The following is a 23,854-nucleotide window of genomic DNA, read 5'->3' as shown; positions in this document are numbered from 1 at the left end:
TTGGGAAAAAATAAAACTAAGTAAGTCAGGAGGAAACAGCAACAGCTCAGTTTTCATCTGTCATTAACCACTAATTTTCTCTATGAAACAATTGCCTTCCATATTTGTATGGCAATTACTTCAGCAATATCACTGTAAAGTTATGCTAAAAGAGTTAAAGGCAGAACAAATTAAACATTGGGACACAGAATTAGAATATTAGGCAACAAGAAAATGGGATTTTCAGGACAGAAAGAAAAGAATAACATAGTGTTGTGTGCCCAGATAAACATCTCCTCACCCAATACCACCTGGTCTCTCCTCCCCCACGTATATATCAATGTTTCCACATTTAGGAAACCAGAGGTGAAAAATCTCTTGACACCATGATAAAAGAATGATACCATGGTAAATTTAAAGCTATGAAAAGACACATCCCATGAGATACATTTAAAATTTAGGAAGGATTTTGCTTTTCTATCAGCATAATCTCATTAAGTAACCTGAACAATAATCTGGTCCACAGAACTTCTACAATAATGCCTTTAGTTTATTTATGATCACACTTAACCATTTAAAGACTGTATTCATTAAGTTCATAGATGATGCTAAACTGAATAGGATTTTAATACACTAGAAAACAAGAACAATATGTGACCTTAATCAAGTTGAATGGGCACTTTAAAACAATGGGTAATAAACATGGAGATCCCATCATACAGGTGAAAATGACTATTTAGCTACAAAGACGAAAGAATTTGGAAACAGGAATTGAACAGAAATAAACAACACAAAGTTGAAGTTTTAAAAATTAACCTATTAGAATGCATTAACAAAAGAATGATATAAGAAAGTTAGAATGCAATTACAACCGATGTTTTAAAGATCTGTCTTAAAAGTATTTCCAATTTGGGATATCATACTTTAAGAGAGATTCAAACAACAGGCTTATACCTCAGCCCAAACCAAATATTTGCTAAAGACATAAAACTCCTTATGCAAAGGACTAGAACCATTTGGGAACTGGATAATTCTAGAAATAATACCCAAATTCTACTATGGGAGAATGCTATGGGGAATTACAATCATGCCTCTCTACTTCAAGATCCTCCAAGACCTAATGGAAGGTATAAGAACCCTAAATGTATCTTATAAGGACTTAGAATATCTCAATTTGTGAAACAAAGACCTTAAGAAAACATCCCAGAAACATGGGCAAAAAACTTCATTGCCCTTTCACAAAGGGAAAATTAGATATCTTAAAAGTATAACAACACCTGAAAGGGGTTTAGAGATGACCAGTAAAAGTGATTAACAGGGTAAAACAGGATTTACTAGGAAATATTGAAAACTGAAGTTATTTAATACGAACAATGAATGATGAGGGAATACCTCTTTCAAAATATATCAAAAGTATTTAAAGAATACTAATAATGTGTTCCCAGCTACACCGCACTTACAATTGTATAAACAAGTGACCTAATGCTTTATACTTCTTAAGTCTCCAAATGTCCGTACAATGTATTGAACCCTCCAAAAGTAAACACACACACACACACACACACACACACACACACACACACACACACACACACACACACTAAACTTGATATCCACCATTAAACCCTTACTGTGATGCCTCATTGTAAGGTGGAGGTGACCCTGAAAAGTCAAAGGCTATCCCAGTGGAACAAAAGCTTTGCAGATCTTATCAAAGCTAGGAAGGCTTTTAAGGATGGGAACAATGATGAACTGGTGCGTGTTGTCTAAGAACCAGTCTAGCTAAGTGTGGAGAGAGGATCATCAACAGAAAGCTGGGTATCAGGAAATTAATTTTTCAGCAAAGGGAGTACTCACACCAATGAGTTCATGAGTCTTTCAAAGTATCTAAAGCATATTTGATGAGCACACTCATTTGTCAAGCAGAAGTCAAGAAAGTAGAACAAACTCAAAAAATCAGCTCATGCTCTGCCCATTTAGACTCATCTTGAAGACCACTGGTTTTGATCTACTATAAGGATCAGAAAATGCATGCCAAAAGTAAGTAAGCAAGAGATCATTTCAATTGCTTACCTGTTGGTCTTTTAATAATTCTTTAATTTTATCCTGCATATGAAAAGCTTTGGGAATGAAAAAAATTCTATATCAACTTACCTCATTTTTATTTCTAATAAATTTGGAGTCTGCACAGTATTCAAAGTTGGGCAGATAGTAGAGGGGACTTGTCTTAGAAGAAGGTGAAGAAGGATTAAAACTTTCATTTCTATTCTAGCAGAAAAAATTTTTCTAATAATACTCAGAAAGCAAGTTACTACTGAGTCTAATACCCTTGAAAAGTAATTCCAATTGATAAGAAAAACACTCTCCAAGAGTTGAATACAAAAGAAAATGCTTTTCCTATACAAATCTAAGTGACCTGAGCCCAAAACCTACAGAAGAAAAATAAAATGAAATTATATTCAACTATAAACTGAGAGGACATCTAGCTAGTACAATATTTCTTAGGGTGCTCTAAAAGTCAATTTATTAAGAAGAAAGTGTCCCAAATTAGTAAGAAAGATGAAAAGCATCAGTCATCAGGGTCTAGACTTTAAGCCAGACCCATAAATACAACACCACTTTAAAAATGCATACATATATAAAAAGTAATTAAAGACAGTACAGTAAAGAATATTTTTGCACTTTAATAAATGAAATGAGTCAATGACAATGAGACCTTCCACAACAAGGGCCTAAATGAAAACAATGAAAGTAGTGGCTGGAAATATTTATACAGCCAAATTAATGTTAGTTGTCAAAAGAGCTAATTCAATCTAATAATTCATCTATTGAGAACTAGTAACTAGCAGCCAATAGCCTCAATTCCAAACCAAAAAGGAGGTGTGATTTCAGTAATAAATAACAACAGTGGACCTTGAAGGCATGAACTTTTAATCTCTTTATTGTTAACCAATGAATGTTATCCAAAATAATAGATGTAATCGTAGCTTAATTGAACAACACAAAATCATGATGCTAAACTCTCACTAAGGGCAAAAAGCATAATGTAAATTTACTTTACCAAATGATTATTAATGTATTCTTAACATGGCTGCATGAGCATGCGCTCCTAATGGTTAAGTGAGAAGCTATGCTGCTTTGATCATTATGAAAACCCAAATTACAAATGGTTGTTTCTGTGTTAGAAAAATTCAGACAGCTTTATAAATGGATTAGATCCATTCATTTTAATTCAAATATATATATTATATATTATAAAGAGCAACCATAACCAGTAATTTTTCAACACTGGTATTAAGCTGACACATCAATATTGGTGCATTTATTTCAAGGGGGAAAAAATCCGTAATTCACTGGAGGCACAATATTTCACCTGCTATGGCAAAATTTTGGAAATTGGAATGCCTGTTCATGCTTCAGTGCACCAGACTTGGGATCTGCCAAGGCCCCTCTGAAGTACTCCAGATCACACTACAGGAAGGAACACTTTCTTCCCCAAAGCAAAGCTCTGAAGCACATACACCATGACTGCACACCAGTCATTTCAAAGTTAACCAGCTACCTTTAATCCCGCAAAGCTGAAATATATTAAATACAACTTTTCCTTATCATGATGTCTGCCCAAATTATTACTTTTTGAAGTCAGCATAAATTAAAAAAAGCACAAGAACTTTTCAGATATAAGCTGAACTTGCTGTGCATGGAAAAATGTTTAATAAAATGGCAATATTAACAGATAAATGTAAGTCTGAGTGCATAATACCAAACGGAAGGTAACTGAACCACCCTCAGAGAAAATAAGGCTTCTTTCCCTCCTTAACTCCAGATATGGGCACTTTACAATGAAGAAAAGCAATTTAGACATGTTAGTTTTTAAGATTACTTCAGAAGAACATAATTGAGATTAATATAAACTAAGTATAACACACGAAAACATGATTAACAATTCAAATGCTGTCTTCTCGTTAACAACTTAGAAAAACAAGCATAATGATTCAGATACTAAGTATGTCTAAATGATCATGAAATAATTGTGCCAAGAAAGTGAACTATAAATTTTCTTCATCTAATGCAAGGGCAGCATTTCTCCTCCATTCTCTCTCTCTCTCTCTCTTGCAGGCAGGCAGACACAGACAGACACACACACACACACACACACACACACACACACACACACACACACACACACACACTCCCTTCCCAAACATGCAACACCCCTCCAGTAAGAGTATACCAGTGAGAGCTTACAACTGTAATAGAAATCAAAAACTTTTACAATTTAACTCAACAAAAAGGCAGTTAAACAATGAGCGTACAAAAATCTCCCGAAGGAAAAGCAAATCTTTTTCTGAGGAAGCGTCTTCTGTTATATAAAAGAATCATTATGAATTATTAAACTTATAGCTTCCACACTCAACTTTATATGGTGTTTGAAAGACTAGTCATCATGTATATAGTGGAGAGGTAGTATACTACTGCCCCTTTTTTTGGGATTGATGTTTTCATATGTTCCATTGCCAGAAAGGTCTAGGTTTTTGTCAATGCAAATAAATTATTAGTAAATATATACTTTTCTTTAGTAAGGTATGAAGCCTTTCAGTAGTCCATTATTTGAAGGTAGTGTTCTATCCATAAGTTCTCTTTTAGAAATACAACCTGATATCTAGACCTTTGTGAACCAGAAGACAAGGAAAGCCATCAAAGGGTGACAGAAGATTAAACATCAAGCAATTTATGCAAGAAAGAAGAACTTAGTAAAAAAAAAAAAAAATAGGCATATCTAACTTCTAATTATGTGAACAAAGTGGAATTGTTTAAAAAATAAACAGCTGCACACCACACCACTCAAATATGGTCTTTTATATAACTTGTTTGTGATCTTTAACATCGGGCCAAAGCTCCCCACTTTGTCACCTGCCCTCATTCATAAAAGATTTAAGGTCAATGATTTTGTATAAAGGCAGAATTCTGGATATGTGTATGGCAGAAGGTGTAAAGGGTGTCACAGGAAAAGTATGGGTAGGTGAAGGGATGCTGAAATATATCAGACAGTAATGTGAAAGGGAGAGGGAAAAACTGAGTGTCCTACCTAAACATTCTTAAGCCCCCATTGGCAGAATTCCTTTAAATTCTCAAAGTGCTAAGATCATACATACAAATTTGTCAGTCAATATTGTTAGTGTTAATCTTCAAATGGAAAAACAGTGAAAATGGAAAATGTGACAGGTGATGGAACATGCTTCCTCATTCCTCAGCCAAAAAGAAAGAGAAAAGAAAACAAATACCAAGCATAATGTCATACTGCCTTAATGCTGAATAGATTCCTTTAAATTTGTCTTTTTAACTACCGCAGTCAAACTGGTATAAGCGCTTTGGCAAGGTGGGATGCAATCCATCAAATCTGCAAAGGCCTGCTTTTCTCTGTTGGTGGTTCAGCTTAGGAAGAACACATATGCAAAAATAACAGCTCTCACATTGCTTCAAATTCATCAATACGTTGTTTTGTATTGCCTTGTCGAATCTGCCGTAGAGTCTTGTACTTGTCACGGCCTGCTTTAACATTCTCAGCATGAAGTACGTCGTTTTGTGTTTTCTTTGTTTCATCTCTGGCTTGGGCTAATTCTGAACTTAATGCCTATGTTAAAAAAAAAAAAAAAAAGGTCGATATTTACTTTTTTAAAAATTTATTAACAAAAATGACTGCTTCTTGTTGTCTTAAAATTATTTGAACATCAAATCTTTGGCCTTTTACATGAAAGAAAATTTTAGAGTTAAGTACTGAGAATTTAAATCATTTTACTAATTAATTGCATAATCCCCTTCCACTGTCTTAAAGGTCTTTTCTGTGAGGAAAAAAATATTGTACAAATGCTATATGGTAAGATAATGATCCTTTCTACATCGAGTCTGACCTTACTGGCAAATGTTCAATGAAATGAGTCATTTATGTAGAGAGACCAGGTGAATCAGATTTTTCAACCTATTAGGTAATAATATGATAGTGCGGTATATAAGTCTAAATTTGCCCACAGTTTTCATCCCATTCCTAAATCTTTCTTTTAAAGGTTTTCCATTTTGTTCCTTATTGTAGTAGTTATGAAGCAATGCTATTTCAAGACATAAAATCTGTAACAGAAAAACATTTTTATTAAAGTCTTCTTTTGCTTTACCTACTGAGACTTTTGAAATTGTTACTACTTAGATCTGATTCTATTTTAGTTTCCTTTTTCACAGCTTCATCTCTTCTCACTAGTACTAAAAAACTCAGAAAAAATTAACTGAAAGAAGAAAGTCTGAAGAAGTGCAATGACTAGAAGTAATCACATTTTCAGTTTTGATCCTAGTTATTATGTAACCTCTCCCTATTAAAATGGAACCTCCAGGTAGGCTAGGATCTCATCTTATCTAAACCTGGGATCTTCCCAGCACCAAGCTGACACCTACTATGGCAGGTATTTAATGTATCTGTTGTTAAATGGTAAGAGAAAAAACTGTCCTTTCTTTTATTTAAAAAAAAAAAAATCTATTCAAAAGACTTCTAGATCATGTAATATTTTGAAAGTAATTATGTTAGAAGACTCCCACACTAGTTTCACTATTATTCTCTATCTGAAATAAAGACTAAATAAAATAATTTTAAATTAATATTCAGATATTGTCAAGTTTTTAAATTATTACCTGAGTGAACACTAGATAAAAAAGTGCCAGTCTGTTACATCAGTATCCACTAATGCTGTATACAAATCAATCCTAAATATATACATTAACTTGTACAATATAGAATCAAATAACCAGGAACTATTCACAATGCTAAATGATAAAAAAAAGGGGGCTAAAAGCCTGCAAATTTATTTCTGAAAATGGTAGTCTTAAGAAAATAAAAGGCATACATACAAACTTAAGCTCTAATTTTAACATTAATTTAATACCTGTAACTGCTTCTTCACTCGTTCATTTTTCTGCGTTTCTGTAAGACGCTCTTCCTCACTTCTATGGTTCACAACACCATCATTAGACAGTTCAGCACTAGCTTCAGCATTATTCTCATCATGTTCATCATGTTCATTCTCTGTTGGAGGAATGACTGGTGGAGGAGGAGGTGGGGGAGGGGCAGACATTACAGTTTTCAGCTCTTCTTTGGTCTTCTCCAAGTCTTCTTGGGCTGCAAAAGCCTGAATATTAGAAACAAGTTTAAATATCTCTGAACCTCATGAAACACAGTAAAATATATTTAACGTAAAATTCCATCAAACCAAGTGGTACGGCAAATAGTACCAACAGGTTAATAGTTATATTCCTTTTGCAAATTTATATACATAGGTTGATTTTAAAAACTGCAAATGAAATTCAAGCAGCTACATTAGAAACAATATGAATAACAGAAAATTGTTTTTGATAATGTGAATTTAACTTTGCCATGAAAATTAGAGGATTCATAAATATAGATCTGTTTTTTATTACTTTGTCACGTAAAATTGGAACAAAGTCATCATTACTTTGTGTTGCCATTCTGAAGCTTCCTCTTCTTTTTTCTTCTTGGCTTCTTCTAGAAGTGCTATCTTGGCAGTGAATTCAGCAAGTTCTGCTGCCTAAAATCAAGTTCAATAATTAAACAACACTAAAAAAATACCTAACAATATATTCCCAACCACTTTATCAAGTATAATATCAACAAAACTTTCATATGTCACAGATAAACTATTAATACAAAATTTATCTTGGTAGTTTTCCATCATTCAAAGTAAGAGCTGATATTTCCTGAGATGGGATTGTTGAGGAAAGTAAGTTTGGAAACGAAAAAGCACCAGGAAAATGTGATCTATTATGATTCTGATACACATTACCATTTTAAAACACCTCATAAATCTTTAAAGTATATTTATACTTTAGTATTTATATAAACAGCTTAATATCTGTTTTACTCAAACTTTTCTTCCATTTAAAATAAATGTGTGTTTTTATCTCAAGAAACTTTTGTAAAACAGATAAAACACTTCTTTTTTCATGGACACAGGTGTTTTGTGTGACAGATCTTGGGAGACATAAATATTTCCAATAAGGCACATTTCATCAAAATGTCAAAAGTAAATTTTAGAAACATGTTTCACAAAAGAAACACTTAAATTGCATGGTAAAGAGCTATTTCTTCTATCAAGAACACACTACTGGAGGTTCTTTAACCCCTTTGATTATCAAAGGATTTGGCAATCAAGGATCCATACAAATACTTTCAAAAGCCCTCAGACTCCGCCAGCAGAGAAGCTAGGACCAATATATAACCTCACAAAAGTTTAATTTACTCACAATTAATAGTTTTCTGTTTGCTTTAAATTCAATCTTTTTTCACCATCTGTTGTTGTTCAGTCATGTCTGACACTGAATGACCTCATTTGGAGTTTTTTGCTTTTTTTTTTTTTTTTTTGGCAAAAATACTATGTCCTGCTATTTCCTTCTTCAGCCCATTTTACAGATGAGAAAAGTGAAGCAAACAGGGTTAAGTGACTTGCCCAGGGTCACACAGATAAGTATCTAGGGCCAGATTTGAACTCAGGAAGAAGAGTCTTCCTGACTCCAGGCTTGGAGCTCTATCCACTATGCCATCTAGCTGTCTTTTTACCATTTTACACAGGGATAACTGAATATGAGGTGGCATGGTGTTTGTTTTATTGCCTTGCATTCAACAGTAAAAGTGCTTTACTTTACTCAATAAAGTAAAACTAATATCAATTTTCTCACTAGCTGCTCTTGATTTTTCATCTGGTCAGCCGCCTGCTTGGCCAGAGCAGCTTTGGCTTCCTCTGCAGCTCTACGCTCCTTCTCCAGTCGTTCTGCTTCCTCTTTGGCTCGCTTTCGTTCCTGGTCCAATTCTAGGGCTCTTCTAGTCTGTTCTTCCAGTTCTGTCAAATAAATATTAGCAAAATTAGTGGAGTGCAAATCATTCTAGTGAAGAAAAAAATCCCAAACTGTAATCTGGATTACAGATCAGAAGATTTATCACAAAGTCATCACAGCAACAATGCTCTCTGAATGTGTATGTTTTTAATTTAACAAAAGACAATGATTTTTCACAAGTTCTCCTTGCTTAGAAAAAGTAAATTAAGATCCTTTTAAATTCAAATCAGAAAACTGAAAGTACATATACTCCAAATAATTGCCAGACATATATCTTTTTTAATGTTTTAAGTAGAAGATCTTCCTTTATCAGAAATATTAATACTGTGTGGCATTTTAAAATTCAAAAGCAACATTACTTGAATAAAAACAATCAGAATATAAACTGGAAAAATTATTAATTCAAAAACAGTATTTGCAGACCAGATACCATTTCTAAAATGAATGAAAACAGCTAATTCAAAATGTTGCATTGAATTAGTTTCTTCTTTTCCTTTAGGAAGTGAGCCAACATTTTTTTTTTTTAATTAAGATTTTTCACCTTCAGGTACTTAGGCTATAAATTAATTTCCTCTTCTGTCTTTGCTAGTCTGATTAGAAAATGCTATTTTAAAGACTTTCTGAATTCTTTTCTAATAAGCACTTGATCCTTTTGTAACATCTATAAATGATACTTACTACAGTGTGTTATGATTCACACAAACAAAAATGAGATGCTGAGACAGTGACATAGTGCATAGAGTGCTAGGTTTCAATCTCTTTCCATACACTTCAATGTGTGACTCCAGCCAGTCATTTAATCTCTCTGAGACTCAGTTTCCTCACAGGTGAAATGGAGAAAGTTGACCTCACAGAATTGTTTTTGAATAACAAGATAATAAAAATAAAGGACTTTATAAAACTTAAGTGCTATTTAAATGTTAATTATTATTGCTATCCTTTCCACAGTTGCTGAAGGCAATTAGGTCTCACAGTGAATAGTATGTTGGACCTAGAGCTAGGAAGATCTCAACTGAAATTCAACCTGAGATATTAATTCCTGTGTGATACTAGTTAAATCATATAACCTATCTACCTCAATTTTCTCATCTATAAAGTAGGGATATATTAGTATCTAGTCTCTCAGGATTGGGGGATAAAACAAGATAATGTTTATAAAGCAATCTACAAACTTTTAGGAGCTATCTTAATGCTGGCTATTATTACAACTACCCATGTGGTGTAGCAACCATTGAAAAGTATTGGGTTTTTTTTTTTGCTTTTTGTTTTTTTAGTGCTACGTACTACATTTTAGAGGCAGGCAAGTACCTCAAAAGAGAAAACACTGGGCCTGGAGTCAGGAAGACCTGAGTTCAAATTCAACTTCAGGCATGTACGTACTAGCTGTGTGACCCTGGTCAGGTCACTTAATCTGTCTGCCTCATTTTCTTCAACTGAAAAATAAGGATAATAATAGCAACTACTTCTCAGGAGTGTTGTGAGGATCTGTTTGTAAAGTACTTGGCACATAATATGTATTTAATAAATGCTTGCCCCATTCCTTTCCCTCTCACTCCTTTCTACTTCTAAATAGGAGGCAGGCAAAAGGGTGTGGGGGTTATTGGTAAACCTAAGAGTGTTAAAGCAAAAAGGTTAAGCAAAAAACTACAGAATTCATGGCTTTCCACAGTTACATCCATATTTATTTTTTTCAGACTCAAATTAAACTGTGCAAAGTTTTAGTGGATAAAAAGTTGAGTGAGCTAAGAAAAAATGACTGCAGGGCAAAGCCAAGAGAGCTGAGTAAAAGCAGGGACTTGCTTGAGTTCTCCCCAAAAGCCCTCCAGATATCTGTAAAAAAATGACTCAAAACAAATTCTAGAGCTACAGAACCCACAAAATGACAGAGTGAAACAAATCTCCAGCCTAAGACAACCTGGAAGGTCTACAGGAAAGGTATATTGCACTGGCCTAGAAGCAGAGTGCAGTCCAGTGTGAGCCACACAAGCATAGACAGGGCTGGAGTAAGCCTCAGGGGACTAAATCACTGGCAGCTGTGGCAGTTTTCAGACTTCTCACCCACAAACACCAAAGATAGCAAAGGTCAGTGAAAAAACTCTGTGGGATCCGGGTGAAAGAGGAACATGGTCAGGCTGGAGTCTAGCCTCAGGCCTGGGGCAGGAGAGGTGGCAGCAGCAGTGGTGGTAGTGGTGGTGGTGGCAGCAACAGCAGTGGTGGCAATAGTACACTGGCAGCAGTGGGCTCTGGGGCCACAGATGGTGGGAGATTGAGTGACTGACACAAAACCCCTGAAGCCTGGGACAGTACACACACCCCTAACCCCACTGGAAGAAGAGTTCTACCTTGAAAAAGAGCTTAAAAGTCAAGTATTTCGTTGATGAATAGACAGTGTAAAAGAAAAAACCTCAGACTACAGAATCTTACTTACTGACCAAGAAGATCAAAACATACAACCAAAAGAAGACAACAAAGTCAGAACTCCTGCATCCAAAACCTCCAAGAAAAATATGAATTGGTCTCTGGCCATGGAGGAGCTCAGAAAGAATTTTGAAAATCAAGTAAAAGAAGTAGAGGAAAAACTGGGAAGAGAAACGAGGGTGATGCAAGAAAATCATGAAAAATGAGTTAACAGATTGCTAAAGGAGAATCCATGGGGTACCATCCTCCAAAAAACTCCCTAATACTTCTTCCCTCACTTCAACAACCCTCAACTTCAGAAGTCACATGACACTTTCTCTAAATTCACTAATGCACTTATCAAGCAATATTACCTATTATCATTTGCATAACTATGTCATTCTCTTACTGAGGGTGAGCTCCTTGAGTGCAGGAACTCAAGCTTATCTAAATGTAAAAAGTGCTGTACACTGAGCAGGTCATTAATAAATATTGATATGACTGGTTAAGGGAGTGTAAGTAACATATTCAATCCTTTTCCTTCTGTTCATATGAATCGTTAGTATTTAATAACTATATAATTGTAAATGTTTTTGTCAAATATATCATAGATACATTATTATTATTATTTCATATTATACATATATATAGATATTGTAGAAAAGGAACTAAGATTTATAGAGCAGTAATGTTTATAGATTAGTCAAATAACAGTAAAAACAAATGGTAACTTGAGTTTAAGATTACACAAGATATTCCCCAAGATGTTTCCAGCTGTTCTAGTCTATATGGAAACCTAAGACAGTGAAAGATCAAGGAATCTGCCCTAGGTCACTGTTAGGACTAGAAATCAATGCTTTTGACTCTTAGTACTTTATTTCATTATTGCCTCTATTTTGTTTTCTTTGAAGGAGAGAATCTTTTAAAAATATTTTTGGACAAGTGGAAACAATTCAGATAACATATGATATTACTTATAGTTAAAAAAAAAACTACATCACCAAATAAAGCTCAATGCATAATAAGATATAATCAAAAAAGTGATACAAATTGATGTGATGTGATTTTGTTGCTCACTTAAAAATATGAGGATTTTAATTTTACTTAAGTAACAATTACTTTAAGTACAGAGAAATTTTTGTAAAACAAAACAAAAAAGTTTCAACTGAATATCAGTGTATGCTGCAGATATTGTGGAAATTATGGGTTTTGAGCACTTAGTACAAATTACAAGACAATGATGAGGTTTCAAAGCTCCATAAGAAGGCTTTATTATAAAAAAAAATGAAAGAAAATACAAACTGAGTATCTGATTCTCAAGATGACTGATTTAAAATGTCCCGTTGAGATGGCTCTAAGTTCTTTCTGATGTTCTATCTTCCACATGTTCTCCTATTTTCTTGGAGGGATGTTTTCTGTACATAACTTATTACTATTATTTTTGTTATATGTCCTATATGAATAAGATTGAAAGTCTTTAGTAACCAGCAATTTTCTAACAAAAACCACTATATCCACATGAAATAGAATGTGTTAAGTCAAATTTCATCATTTTAAAATGACATCAACATTATGCATTTTGTTCACATTTATACTTCCACAACATAATTACAGTACCTGACAGAAAATTCCATATTCTATTCTCTGAACTGTTAGCATTTCTAATGCACTTGGGTAGTGAGTACAGTAACAAAGAATTAAAAAACACAATTTGTTTTCTTCCACTAGATTAGTCTATTTTTAAACTGGAACTAAGAGGCAGTATGGTATAATGGATACAGAGATGTCCTTGAAGCCAGGAAGATCTGGATTTCAAGTCCTGTCTCTGAAATAGGTTAGCTGGAAGACGCTGAGGAAGTAATTTAGTCTCTCAGGGCTCTATGTAAACCTCTAAGTTGCAGAGAAAGCACTGAACTGCAATGTCATGAATTCTTCATCTGGAAGTTCCCTACACCAATATAATATAAAGGGGTCCTTATCCTTATCCTAAAATGGAGCTATACATGATGAACTACATAATTTGTGAAAACATCAGAAATCTATTGTTATTTATCTTCTTCTTTTACTTTACCATAGGCAATGGTGAACAAGAATCCCCTCCATAATATCTCTAAATGATCACTGCCTGAAAGCCTCTACATATTGTACTGCTCAATATTCAGCAACTAAGTGGCAAAACAGATAGAATGATAGGATAGCAGTCAGACATTTCAGAGTTCAAATCCTTCCTCAGATACATACTAGCTAGTGACTCTAGGCAAGTCATTAAATCTCCTACAATCTCAATTTTTCATCTGTAAAATGGGGACAACAGTATTTACTGCCCAGGGTTTTCACCAAATGAAATAATGTCAAGCAATGTGCAAACCTTATAGTGTGATGTAAATCATTATATATCTAAATGGATCTACGGTCTAATTAATTTAGAATAAAGACCGCAACCCATGCATACCTGCCCTTCCTCCTACGTGACTCCTATCCACATCCTCCCATAAATGTGTCATAAACAATGCCTATCCGATGGGCTAGAGATCTTTCCTGCTTTCTTCCATCATCCTAATTATACTAGTGGAGTACTGGGATTCTCCACCTGTCATCCCTCACCCACCATTACATGATCAACTCCTTTTCTCTCCCCATCATACATTTTCCCAATGACCCCTTTTACTCTTGCTTTCACTGAAGCTCATCATTGGTTATATATTCTCACAACTTATTTCCACCTAGAAGTGATTACTATATGCTCCCACTCATCAAATAACAAAATGAAGCACTCAAAAAAATGAGTGACGCTACAAAATCTCCAAACAATAATACATCTTTAAACATTAAACTACATTAATAATATTTTATATTCTACTGAAACACAGTTACAGCAGACAGGCAATGTCATAAAGCGTAAAGAACTCAGAATCAAATAAAATTATATATGGGAAACTATTTTGAAAAACTCTAAGTCACAGAAACAAATATAACATGTTTTGAAAAACTATAAGTTATAGAAACAAATATAACCAATTATTTTATCTTCTTAGGTACCACTTCTTCAAAATGGCAACATGTCTCTTTTTCCAGTCAGTTCCTTTGTCCTCTACAATGCTTTTGCACATAGAATTCAGTAAAGTATGTGATCATGGGTGGTGGGATTTTTTGGGGGAGAGGAGGGCATATAGGAATATGATTTTATTGCTGCAGGGAACTCTCACTATGAAAATTCCTCATCCTAAAGAAGACAGCAGCTTTTCCATATTTCAGACTCTCAAAGCACTCTGGGCAAAGCCATTTTTGGAGTTAGGAAGATGGTGGTTTAAGGCCTGCTTGTGACCCCAGCAGCTGAGGGACCTGGAAACATCACGCAAACTTACAGTGCATGGATTTACTTGACATAAATATATTTTTTAAAAGACAGCATGCTTCCTGCAGTACACTGAAGAAATTTGATTTGAATATGGTGTTCTAGTTATGTCCTTTTAACCTTGAATTGAGTGGGAAAACAAATTATTCCTGGAGCAAATTTTAACTTTAAAAAAATGTCAAAATTGAGACCATCGTAAACAAAACTAATTTTGAAAATCAGTGGTAAGATCTGCAGAAATGCTATTAAATTAACCATTCGATAGCCTTTTTCAAAGAAACTTACCTTTCTGAGCTTTCATTGTCTGTTCTTCAATTTGTCTTAGACGTTCCATCAGCTCCTCCTTTTCTCGCTCTATTCTCTCCTTTTCTTTTTCTGCTATTTCCCTCTTCTTTTTTTCGTTTTCTAGTTGTGCCCTTAAAAAAGAGTTGCAAGCATATTATTATAATTCAATTATTAGATTACAAATATTTAGCTGTTAATGGGAAACAATAAAACTGAGGCTACTTTATACTTAAAGATGGGGGAAATATATAATGCTTTTACGAATATGGAAACAGGAGCTGTTACAGGAGTGACATCAAACTTAAGCCAGTCAGCACATTTAAAAGTTTAAAATCTGAAGATAAGACTTTATAAGCGCACAACTTTCGTGTTCACTATGACTATTCACAAGAAAAAGCAGGAGCAAGGGCTTGAAGGAAACACATAGGTAAGGTAGGATTCCATGACCTTGAACAGACTAGTAGAATACAGTCCGAGCACTGTATTAATTAAAGTACCGAAGTAAACTACAAGGGTTTTAATGCCTAAAAGAGAAGGAACAGTTTTAGGTACTTGTAGGTTTCTGACAATAATAGAGACGTGGCAAACTCAGAAGTACTGACTAGGCTTCTAAAGTGCTAGGAATCAAAACAAACCAAAGCTTTCTTAACACCAAAATCCTAGATCTTTTTCAACATTTCAACCTGAGTTTTAATTAGGTTACAAAAGACAAAAGCAAATGAAAAACAACAGTTTAAGTCATTAAATGGTACCCATTTGTTTCTAAATGATTCTACTTCTCTTGAATTATCTTAAATTTCCTCACTATACGTTAGAACTATGTGAAACGCACTGTGCTAGATACAATGATGTATATAATACAAGAAATACTCAAGAATTTTACTAGATAATGGGGGGGAGATACATATGAATAAATAACTATAGTAAAAAGGGAAATTAAATTAAGTACAAAGGAAAAGTTTAAAAAAAGAAAGAAGTTTAGATATAAGAAATTTGAGAGAAAAACTATTTTCACCTAAAGGGGGAAGGAAGGTCAAGGGAAGGCTTCATGGAAGAGTTGGGCACTGAAAGAAACTTCAGCAAATGGCAGTAAGGAAGTGAGGGGAAGAGGTCGTACATTCTAGGTTTAAGGGATAGGGCAATTAGATGCACAGAGACAGGACACAACAAGACAAGGATAAAAGAGAAAACAGTCTGGCTAAAATAGAATATGTTCAGGGAAGTAGTACAAGATAATACTAGAAAGGCAAGTTGGAGTCAAACTGTGGAGGACTTTAATGCAATCAAAAATTTATACTTTATTTTTTAGGGAGCTGTAAGTGGCTGAAGGTTTTTTGAGTAGAACAGGATTGCAGTTGTATATTAGTAGTACATTGGCCTACAGGCCAAGCAACACAAAGAGTGCAATGGAGAAGCTGTGAGTGAACAAATTTACATTACTGTGTATAAAAATCACAATAGTCCAGGTACGAAGATATGAGGGCTGATGGTATATGTAGGATAAGGACGATTAAAGTAAAAACTGACTCAGAGTTTGTGAAATTTAATGACCAGGAAGATTTTGGGACATCAACATAGGCCTTTTTTCCTAGATTTTTCCTAGAGCTGGAAGGGACCTTAGAGATCATTCAATAAAGCACATTTCTTTTAGAAATGAGAAATTGAAAATCATAAATTAAAGTGAATTGTACAATAAATAAGGGACCACAATATAGAAGCCCAAGCCTTTCTTCTTTTCCATGCTACAAATAAAGAAGCTGGTAAAGGGATCCTGAGTTTGGATATGGAAGGGAACAGGGTTAAGTTCAGTTTGAAATATGCTTTATTGAGTCACATACAATGTCACATCCAAGTGAAAATAACCAATGGGGAGCTAGAAATGGTACTAGAACTTTGGAGAGAGGTTACGTATAATTAGTATTACCCAGATAGAGGTGATAGTTAAAGCTAATAATTACAAATGAACAGATAATGAAGAGGAGGAACAGTGTAATTCTTACTTTGCTTCTATTTTTCTATATGCAAATGACATGAGACTAGACAGGACAGAACAAAAATGGATAATAATAGGAAGCTCATACCAAAAACAGAGAATAAGATCACATCTTGTTGCCCTTGACAAGTTCAAATCACAAGGCCCAGATAAACTAATGCATCCTAAGGTAATGAAAACTAGAAGATCATATTGCTAAACCACTGTCAACAATCTCTGAACAATCATAGAGGATGGGAGAGATACAACAAGATTAGACAGCAGCAAGTATCCCAATTTTCAAAAACCGGAAAAGAAGGACACCTGCAAAGTATAGGCCAGAGAATCCGACTAGTTATCCTGGCATAATTCTAGTCTACTATTAAGTTGATGGTTAATGAACATCTAGAAAAAAGCAGTGATCACAAAGATTTAGCATGACTTCAGTAAAAACAAATCATGTTGGGAGACAAGATAGCAGAGTAGAAGCAGGAACCTGCTACAGTTCTCCCCCCAAACCTGTCAAAAAACCTGTAAAAAATGACTTTAAATTAATTCTAGAGGAGCAGAAGCCACGAAATGATAGACTGAAGCAAATTTCCAGTCCAAGACAATCTGGAAGGTTGATGGAAAAGGTATATTGTACCAGGCTGGGAGCAGAGCACAGTTTCACATGGGGAACTTGGCACAGACTAAGCAGGAGCAGCCTAAGGGGACTGAATCGCTGGTAGCTGCTGGGGATTCAAGACTTCTCAACTCACAAATGCTAAAGACAAAGGTCAGTGGGAAGGGTCTCTCACCTGGCTGAGAGGGGAGCGTGGTCTGGCCCAGGCCCCAGCACCAGGGCAACAACAGCCACTGCTGAAGTGGAGGCTGCTTCTGGAGCCCTCCACTTAGCCAAATAATTGGCTGGGAAAATGAGCAAATGGGGAATAAGAAACAATCTATGGATTCTTACTTTCTCTGTGAAAGATTTTCTTACATCATTGGTAACAAGGAAGATCAAAACATACATCCAGAAGAAGACAACAAAGCCAAAGCTCCTGCATCCAAAGCCTCCAAGAAAAATATGAATTGGTCACAGGCCATGAAAGACTTCAAAAAGGATTTTGAAAATCAAAAAAGAAGTAGAGCAAAAATTGGGAAGAGAAATGAGAGTGATGCAAGAAAATCATGAAAAACTAATCAACACCTTGCTTTAGAAAACTCAAAATAATGCTGAAGAAAATAACACCTCTAAAATTAGACTAACCCAAATGGCAAAAGAGGTTCAAAAAGCCAATGAGGAGAAGAACGCCTTAAAATGCAGAATGGACTAAATGGAAAAGGAGGTCCAAAAACTCACCGAAGAAAATAATTCTTTAAAAATGAGAACAAGCAAATGGAAGTTAATGACTTTATGACATGTCAAGAAATGATAAAACAAAACCAAAAGAATGAAAAAACAGAAGACAATGTGAAGTATCTGACTGGAAAAACAACTGACCCAGAAAATGGATCCAAGAGAGATAACTTAAAAATTACTGGACTCACTGAAAACCATGATCAAAAAAAAGAACCTAGACATCATCTTTTAAGAAATTATCAAGGAAAGCTAACCTGATATTCTAGAATCAGAGGGTAAAATAGAAATTGAAAGAATCTACCAAACACCTCTTGAAAGACACCCCCAAAGGAAAACTCCTAGGAATATTGTAGCCAAATTCCAGAGTTCCCAGGTCAAGGAGAAAATATTGCAAGCAGCCAGAAAGAAGCAGTTCAAGTATTGTAGAAACACAACCAGGATAACATAGGACTTAGCAATTTTTACACTAAGGGACTGAAGGGCTTGGAATATGATATTCAGAGGTCAGAGGAGCTAAGATTAAAACCAAGAATCATCTACCCAGCAAAACTGAGTATAATCCTTCAGGGGGAAAAAAATGGGCATTCAGTGAAATAGAGGACTTTCAAGCATTCCTGATGAAAAGACCAGAGCTGAAGAGAAAATGTGACTTTCTAATATAAGAATCAAAAGAAGCAAAAAAAGGTTAACAGGAAAGAGAAATCATAAGAGACTTATTAAAGGTGAACTCTTTACATTTCTACATGGGAAGATGATATTTGTAACTCATGAAACTATTCTCAGTATTAGGATAGTTGGAGGGAATATATATATATAGATAGATAGATATCTATCTATATATATATCAACACACATGCATACATAGAGAGAGAGTGAGAGCGAACAAGAGAGCAAGCAAACAGGGTGAGCTGAATATGAAGGAATGATATCTAAAAAAAAATTAAGGGTTGAGAGGAATGTACTAGAAGAGAAAGGGAAAGGTAGAATGAAGTAAATCATTTCACATAAAAGAGGCCAAGAAAGAGCTTTTACAAAGGAGGGGAAGAAGGGGAAGGTGAGAGAGTAATAAGTGAGCCTTCCTTTCACTGAATTTGGCTTCAGGAGGGAATAACATACACACTCAATTGAATATGGAAATTTATCTTACCTTATAGGAAAAGCAGGGAAGAAGGGGATAAAGGAGATAAAAAGAAAGGGGGGGGGGGGGATAATAGAAGGGACAGCAGATTGGGGGAAAGGGTAATTGGAAGCAAATACTTTAGTGGAGGGACAGATCAAAGGAGAAAATTGAATTCATGGAGGGTGGGACAAGATAGAGGGAAATAGTTAAGTCTTTTACAACATCACTCTTATGGAGGTGTTTTGCATGACCACACATGTATAACCTTTATTGAACTGCTTGCCTTCTCAATGAGGCAAGGGGGAGGGGGAAAGGGTGAGAATGTGGAACTCAAAAGCTTTAAAAATGAATGTTAGAGGTTGTTTTTACATGCAACTAGGAAATAAGATATATAAGCAATGGGGTATCCATCTTACTCCACAGGAAAATAGAAGGGAAGGAGATGGGGGTTGGGGAAGGAGGTGATAGAAGGGAGGGCAAATTGAAAGAAAGGGCAATCAGAATACACAATGTTGTGGGAGGAGGGATGGGGGGAAATGAGGAGAAAATTTGAAATTCAAAGTTTTGTGGAAGTGAATGTTGAAACTAAAAATAATGGATAAGGTAGATATGATAGATCTTTGGAGAAAATTAAATGGGAATAGAAAGGAATATACCTTTTTCTCAGCAGTACATGGAACATTTACAAAAATTGACCATGTACTAGGACATAAAAATCTCACAATCCAGTGCAGAAAGGTAGAGATAATCAATGCATCCTTTTCAGATCATAATGCATTAAAAATTACATGTAATAAAAGGCCATGGAAAGAGAAACCAAAAATCAATTGGAAACTAAATAATCTAATTCTAAAGAAGGGTTGGGTTAAAGAAGAAATCATAAAAACAATCAACAATTTCATTCAAGAGAATGACAATAGTGAGACAACATACCAAAACTTATGGGATACTGCAAAAGCAGTTATTAGGGGAAGTTTTATATCTTTGAATGCTTACATAAATAAAATAGAGAAAGAGGAGATCAATGACTTAGGCTTGCAGTTGAAAAAGCTAGAAAAAGAACAAATTGAAAATCCCCAAGTAAATACCAAATTAGAAATACTGAAAACCAAAGGAGAGATTAATAAAATTGAAATTAAGAAAACTATTGAATTAATAAATAAAACCAATAGTTGGTTTTATGAAAAACTAATAAAATTGATAAACCTTTGGTCAATCTGATTAAAAAAAAAGAAAGAAGAAAACCAAATTACTAATATTAAAAATGAAAGGGGTGAACTCACCTCCAATGAGGAGGAAATTAAAACAATAATTAGAAACTACTTTGCCCAACTTTATGCCCACAAATTCGACAATCTAAATGAGATGGATGAATATTTTAAAAAATACAAATTGCCCAGATTAACAGAAGAGGAAGTTGAATACTTAAACAACCCCATCTCAGAAAAAGAAATTGAACAAGCCATCAATGAACTCCCTAGGAAAAAATCTCCAGGGCCAGATGGATTCACAAGTGAATTCTATCAAACATTTAAAGAACAGTTAATTCCAATACTACATACACTATTTTTGAAAATTGGGGAAGAAGGAGTCCTCCCAAATTCTTTCTATGATACAAATATGGTTTTGATACCCAAACCAGGAAGAGACAAAACAGAGAAAGAAAATTATAGACCAATTTCCCTAATGAATATAGATGCAAAAATTTTAAATAAGATTTTAGCAAAATGAATACAGCATCTTATCACGAGATTAATACATTATGATCAGGTAGGATTCATACCAGGACTACAGGGCTGGTTCAATATTAGGAAAACTATTAGCATTATCGATCACATCAACAACAAAGCTAACAAAAACCACATGATTATCTCAATAGATGCAGAAAAAGCTTTTGACAAAATACAACACCCATTCCTACTAAAAACACTGGAGAACGTAGGAATAAAGGGAACTTTCCATAAAATAATAAGCAGTATCTATCTAAAACCTTCAGCAAGCATTATATGCAATGGGGATAAGCTAGATGCATTCCCAATAAGATCAGGGGTGAAACAAGGTTGTCCATTATCACCACTATTATTCAATATGGTACTAGAAATGTTAGCTGTAGCAATTAGACAAGATAAAGATATTCAAGGAATAAGAACAGCCAAAGAAGAAACTAAGTTATCACTCTTTGCAGATGATATGATGATTTACCTAGAGAATCCCAGAGATTCAAGTAAAAAATTACTAGAATTAATAAACAACTTTGGCAAAGTTGCAGGTTACAAAATAAACCCACAGAAATCTTCTGCGTTCCTATATATTAGCAACAAAGTCCAACAGCAAGAGATAGAAAGAGAAATCCCATTTAAAGCTAGGGTAGACAGTATAAAATACTTAGGAGTCTACCTGCCGAAACAAACCCAGGGATTATATGAACACAATTACAAGACACTTTTTGCACAAATAAAGTCAGATTTAAGTAAGTGGAAAAACATTAGTTGCTCATGGGTAGGCCATGCTAATATAATAAAAATGACAATTCTACCTAAATTAATATACTTATTTAGTGCCACACCAATTAAACTATCAGACAATTACTTTCTAGAGCTGGATAAAATAATATCAAAATTCATTTGGAAAAACAAAAGGTCCAGAATATCAAAGGGACTAATGAAAAGAAATGCTTGGGAAGGTGGCCTAGCGCTACCAGACCTCAAACTGTACTATAAAGCAGCAATTATCAAAACCACTTGGTACTGGCTAAGAAACAGAGAGGTAGACAAGTGGAATAGACTTGGCACTCAAGATGCAGTAGGCAAGGAATATAGCAACCTTCTGTTTGATAAACCCAAGGACCCCAGCTTCTGGGATAAGAACTCATTGTTTGACAAAAATTGCTGGGAAAACTGGATAACAGTGTGGCGGAAATTAGGCATAGACCCATACCTGACACCGTACACAAGAATAAAGTCCAAATGGGTACATGATTTAGGTATAAAGATTGATACCATGAATAAACTGGAGAAGCAAGGAATAGTGTATTTATCAGATCTATGGAGAAGGAAAGAATTCTTTACTAAAGGAGAGATAGAAAGCATTATGAAATGCAAAATGGATAACTTTGATTACATTAAACTGAGAAGTTTTTGCACAACCAAACCCAATGCAACCAAAATCCAGAGGGATGTAATAAATTGGGAAAGAATTTTTACAGCTAAGCTCGGGGATAAAGACCTCATTTCTAGAATATATAGAGAACTGACCCAAATGTATAATCATACAAGTCATTCCCCAATTGATAAATGGTCAAAGGATATGAACAGGCAATTTTCAGACGAAGAAATTAAAGCTATCTATAATCATATGAAAAAATGCTCTAAATCACTATTGATTAGAGAGATGCAAAACTCTGAGGTACCACATCACACCTATAAGATTGGCAAACATGACAGAACAAGAAAATGATAAATGCTGGAGAGGATGTGGGAGAGTTGGAACACTAATTCATTGTTGGTGGAGCTGCGAGCGCATCCAACCATTCTGGAGAGCAATTTGGAACTATGCCCAAAGGGCTACAAAAATGTGCATACCCTCTGACCCAGCAATATCGCTACTAGGACTACATCCCTAAGAGATCACAAAAATGGGAAAGGGTCCCACATGTACAAAAATATTTATAGCAGCACTCTATGTAGTTGCCAAAAACTGGAAGTCAAGGGGATGTCCATCAATTGGGGAATGGCTGAATAAATTATGGTATATGAATGTAATGGAGTACTATTGTGCCATAAGAAATGATGAACAAGAAGACTTCAGAGAGGCCTGGAAGGACTTATATGACCTGATGCTGAGTGAAAGGAGCAGAACCAGGAGAACTTTGTGCACAGCAACGACCACAGTGTGTGAGAGTTTTTTCTGGTAGACTTGGATTTTTGTAATAACGCAAAAACTTCTTATAAAAAAGAAAAAAAAAATCCCAAAGGTGGTTCTCAAGGCAAAATGCCTTCCATACTCAGAGAAAGAAATATGGAAGTCACTCACAAAATGTAGCAGATCATGTTTGTGTATGTGTATGTGTTTGTGTATCATGTTCTGATTTGTTATACGATTTCTTTCATTTATTTTAGTCTGACTACATAGCATGACTATAGTGAAAATATACTCAATAGGAAAGTATATGTAGAATCTATACAGAATTGTATGCAGTCGTGGGGAGGGAGGGGGGTAGTGGAGGGTAGGTGGGGGGGGATAAAATCTCAATTGTATGGCAGTGATTGTTAAACATTAAAAAAGAAAAAAAGAAAAAAGAAACTAAAAATAAATTTATATGAAAAAAAGAAAAAATCAAATCATGTTAGACCACATTTTCTTCTTTGATAAGAATTATTAAATTGTCAGATCTGGAGAGCTCCACAGACAATTACTTAGCAATTCATGACAAGAGATATGGGCTAGAAAACAGAACAATTAGATGGAACTTCAATGAGTTGAATAGCCAGATCTACAAAGTAATCATCA

The 23,854-nt window shown here is 34.8% G+C and overlaps 1 protein-coding gene across 6 annotated transcripts in view; it reads right to left on the bottom strand.

The window, feature by feature from the left end:
• Nucleotides 1-2,902: 2,902 nt before the first annotated feature.
• The window catches only part of RDX (radixin), an 87,132-nt gene continuing 66,180 nt past the window's right edge, over nt 2,903-23,854 (bottom strand). For all 6 annotated transcript variants that reach the window (XM_072611171.1, XM_072611174.1, XM_072611173.1 and 3 more), the window contains 5 exons: nt 14,909-15,039; nt 8,716-8,876; nt 7,476-7,568; nt 6,909-7,151; nt 2,903-5,614 (listed from right to left, as the gene is read on the bottom strand). In XM_072611171.1, the coding sequence (XP_072467272.1) occupies nt 5,450-5,614; nt 6,909-7,151; nt 7,476-7,568; nt 8,716-8,876; nt 14,909-15,039 (793 nt within the window). In that variant the 3' untranslated portion in view covers nt 2,903-5,449. The remainder of the gene's footprint in view (nt 5,615-6,908; nt 7,152-7,475; nt 7,569-8,715; nt 8,877-14,908; nt 15,040-23,854) is intronic.

The sequence above is a fragment of the Notamacropus eugenii genome, chromosome 5, assembly GCF_028372415.1.
Source record: "Notamacropus eugenii isolate mMacEug1 chromosome 5, mMacEug1.pri_v2, whole genome shotgun sequence".
NCBI lineage: Eukaryota > Metazoa > Chordata > Mammalia > Diprotodontia > Macropodidae > Notamacropus > Notamacropus eugenii.
This window is presented reverse-complemented; position numbering and strand designations above follow the sequence as displayed.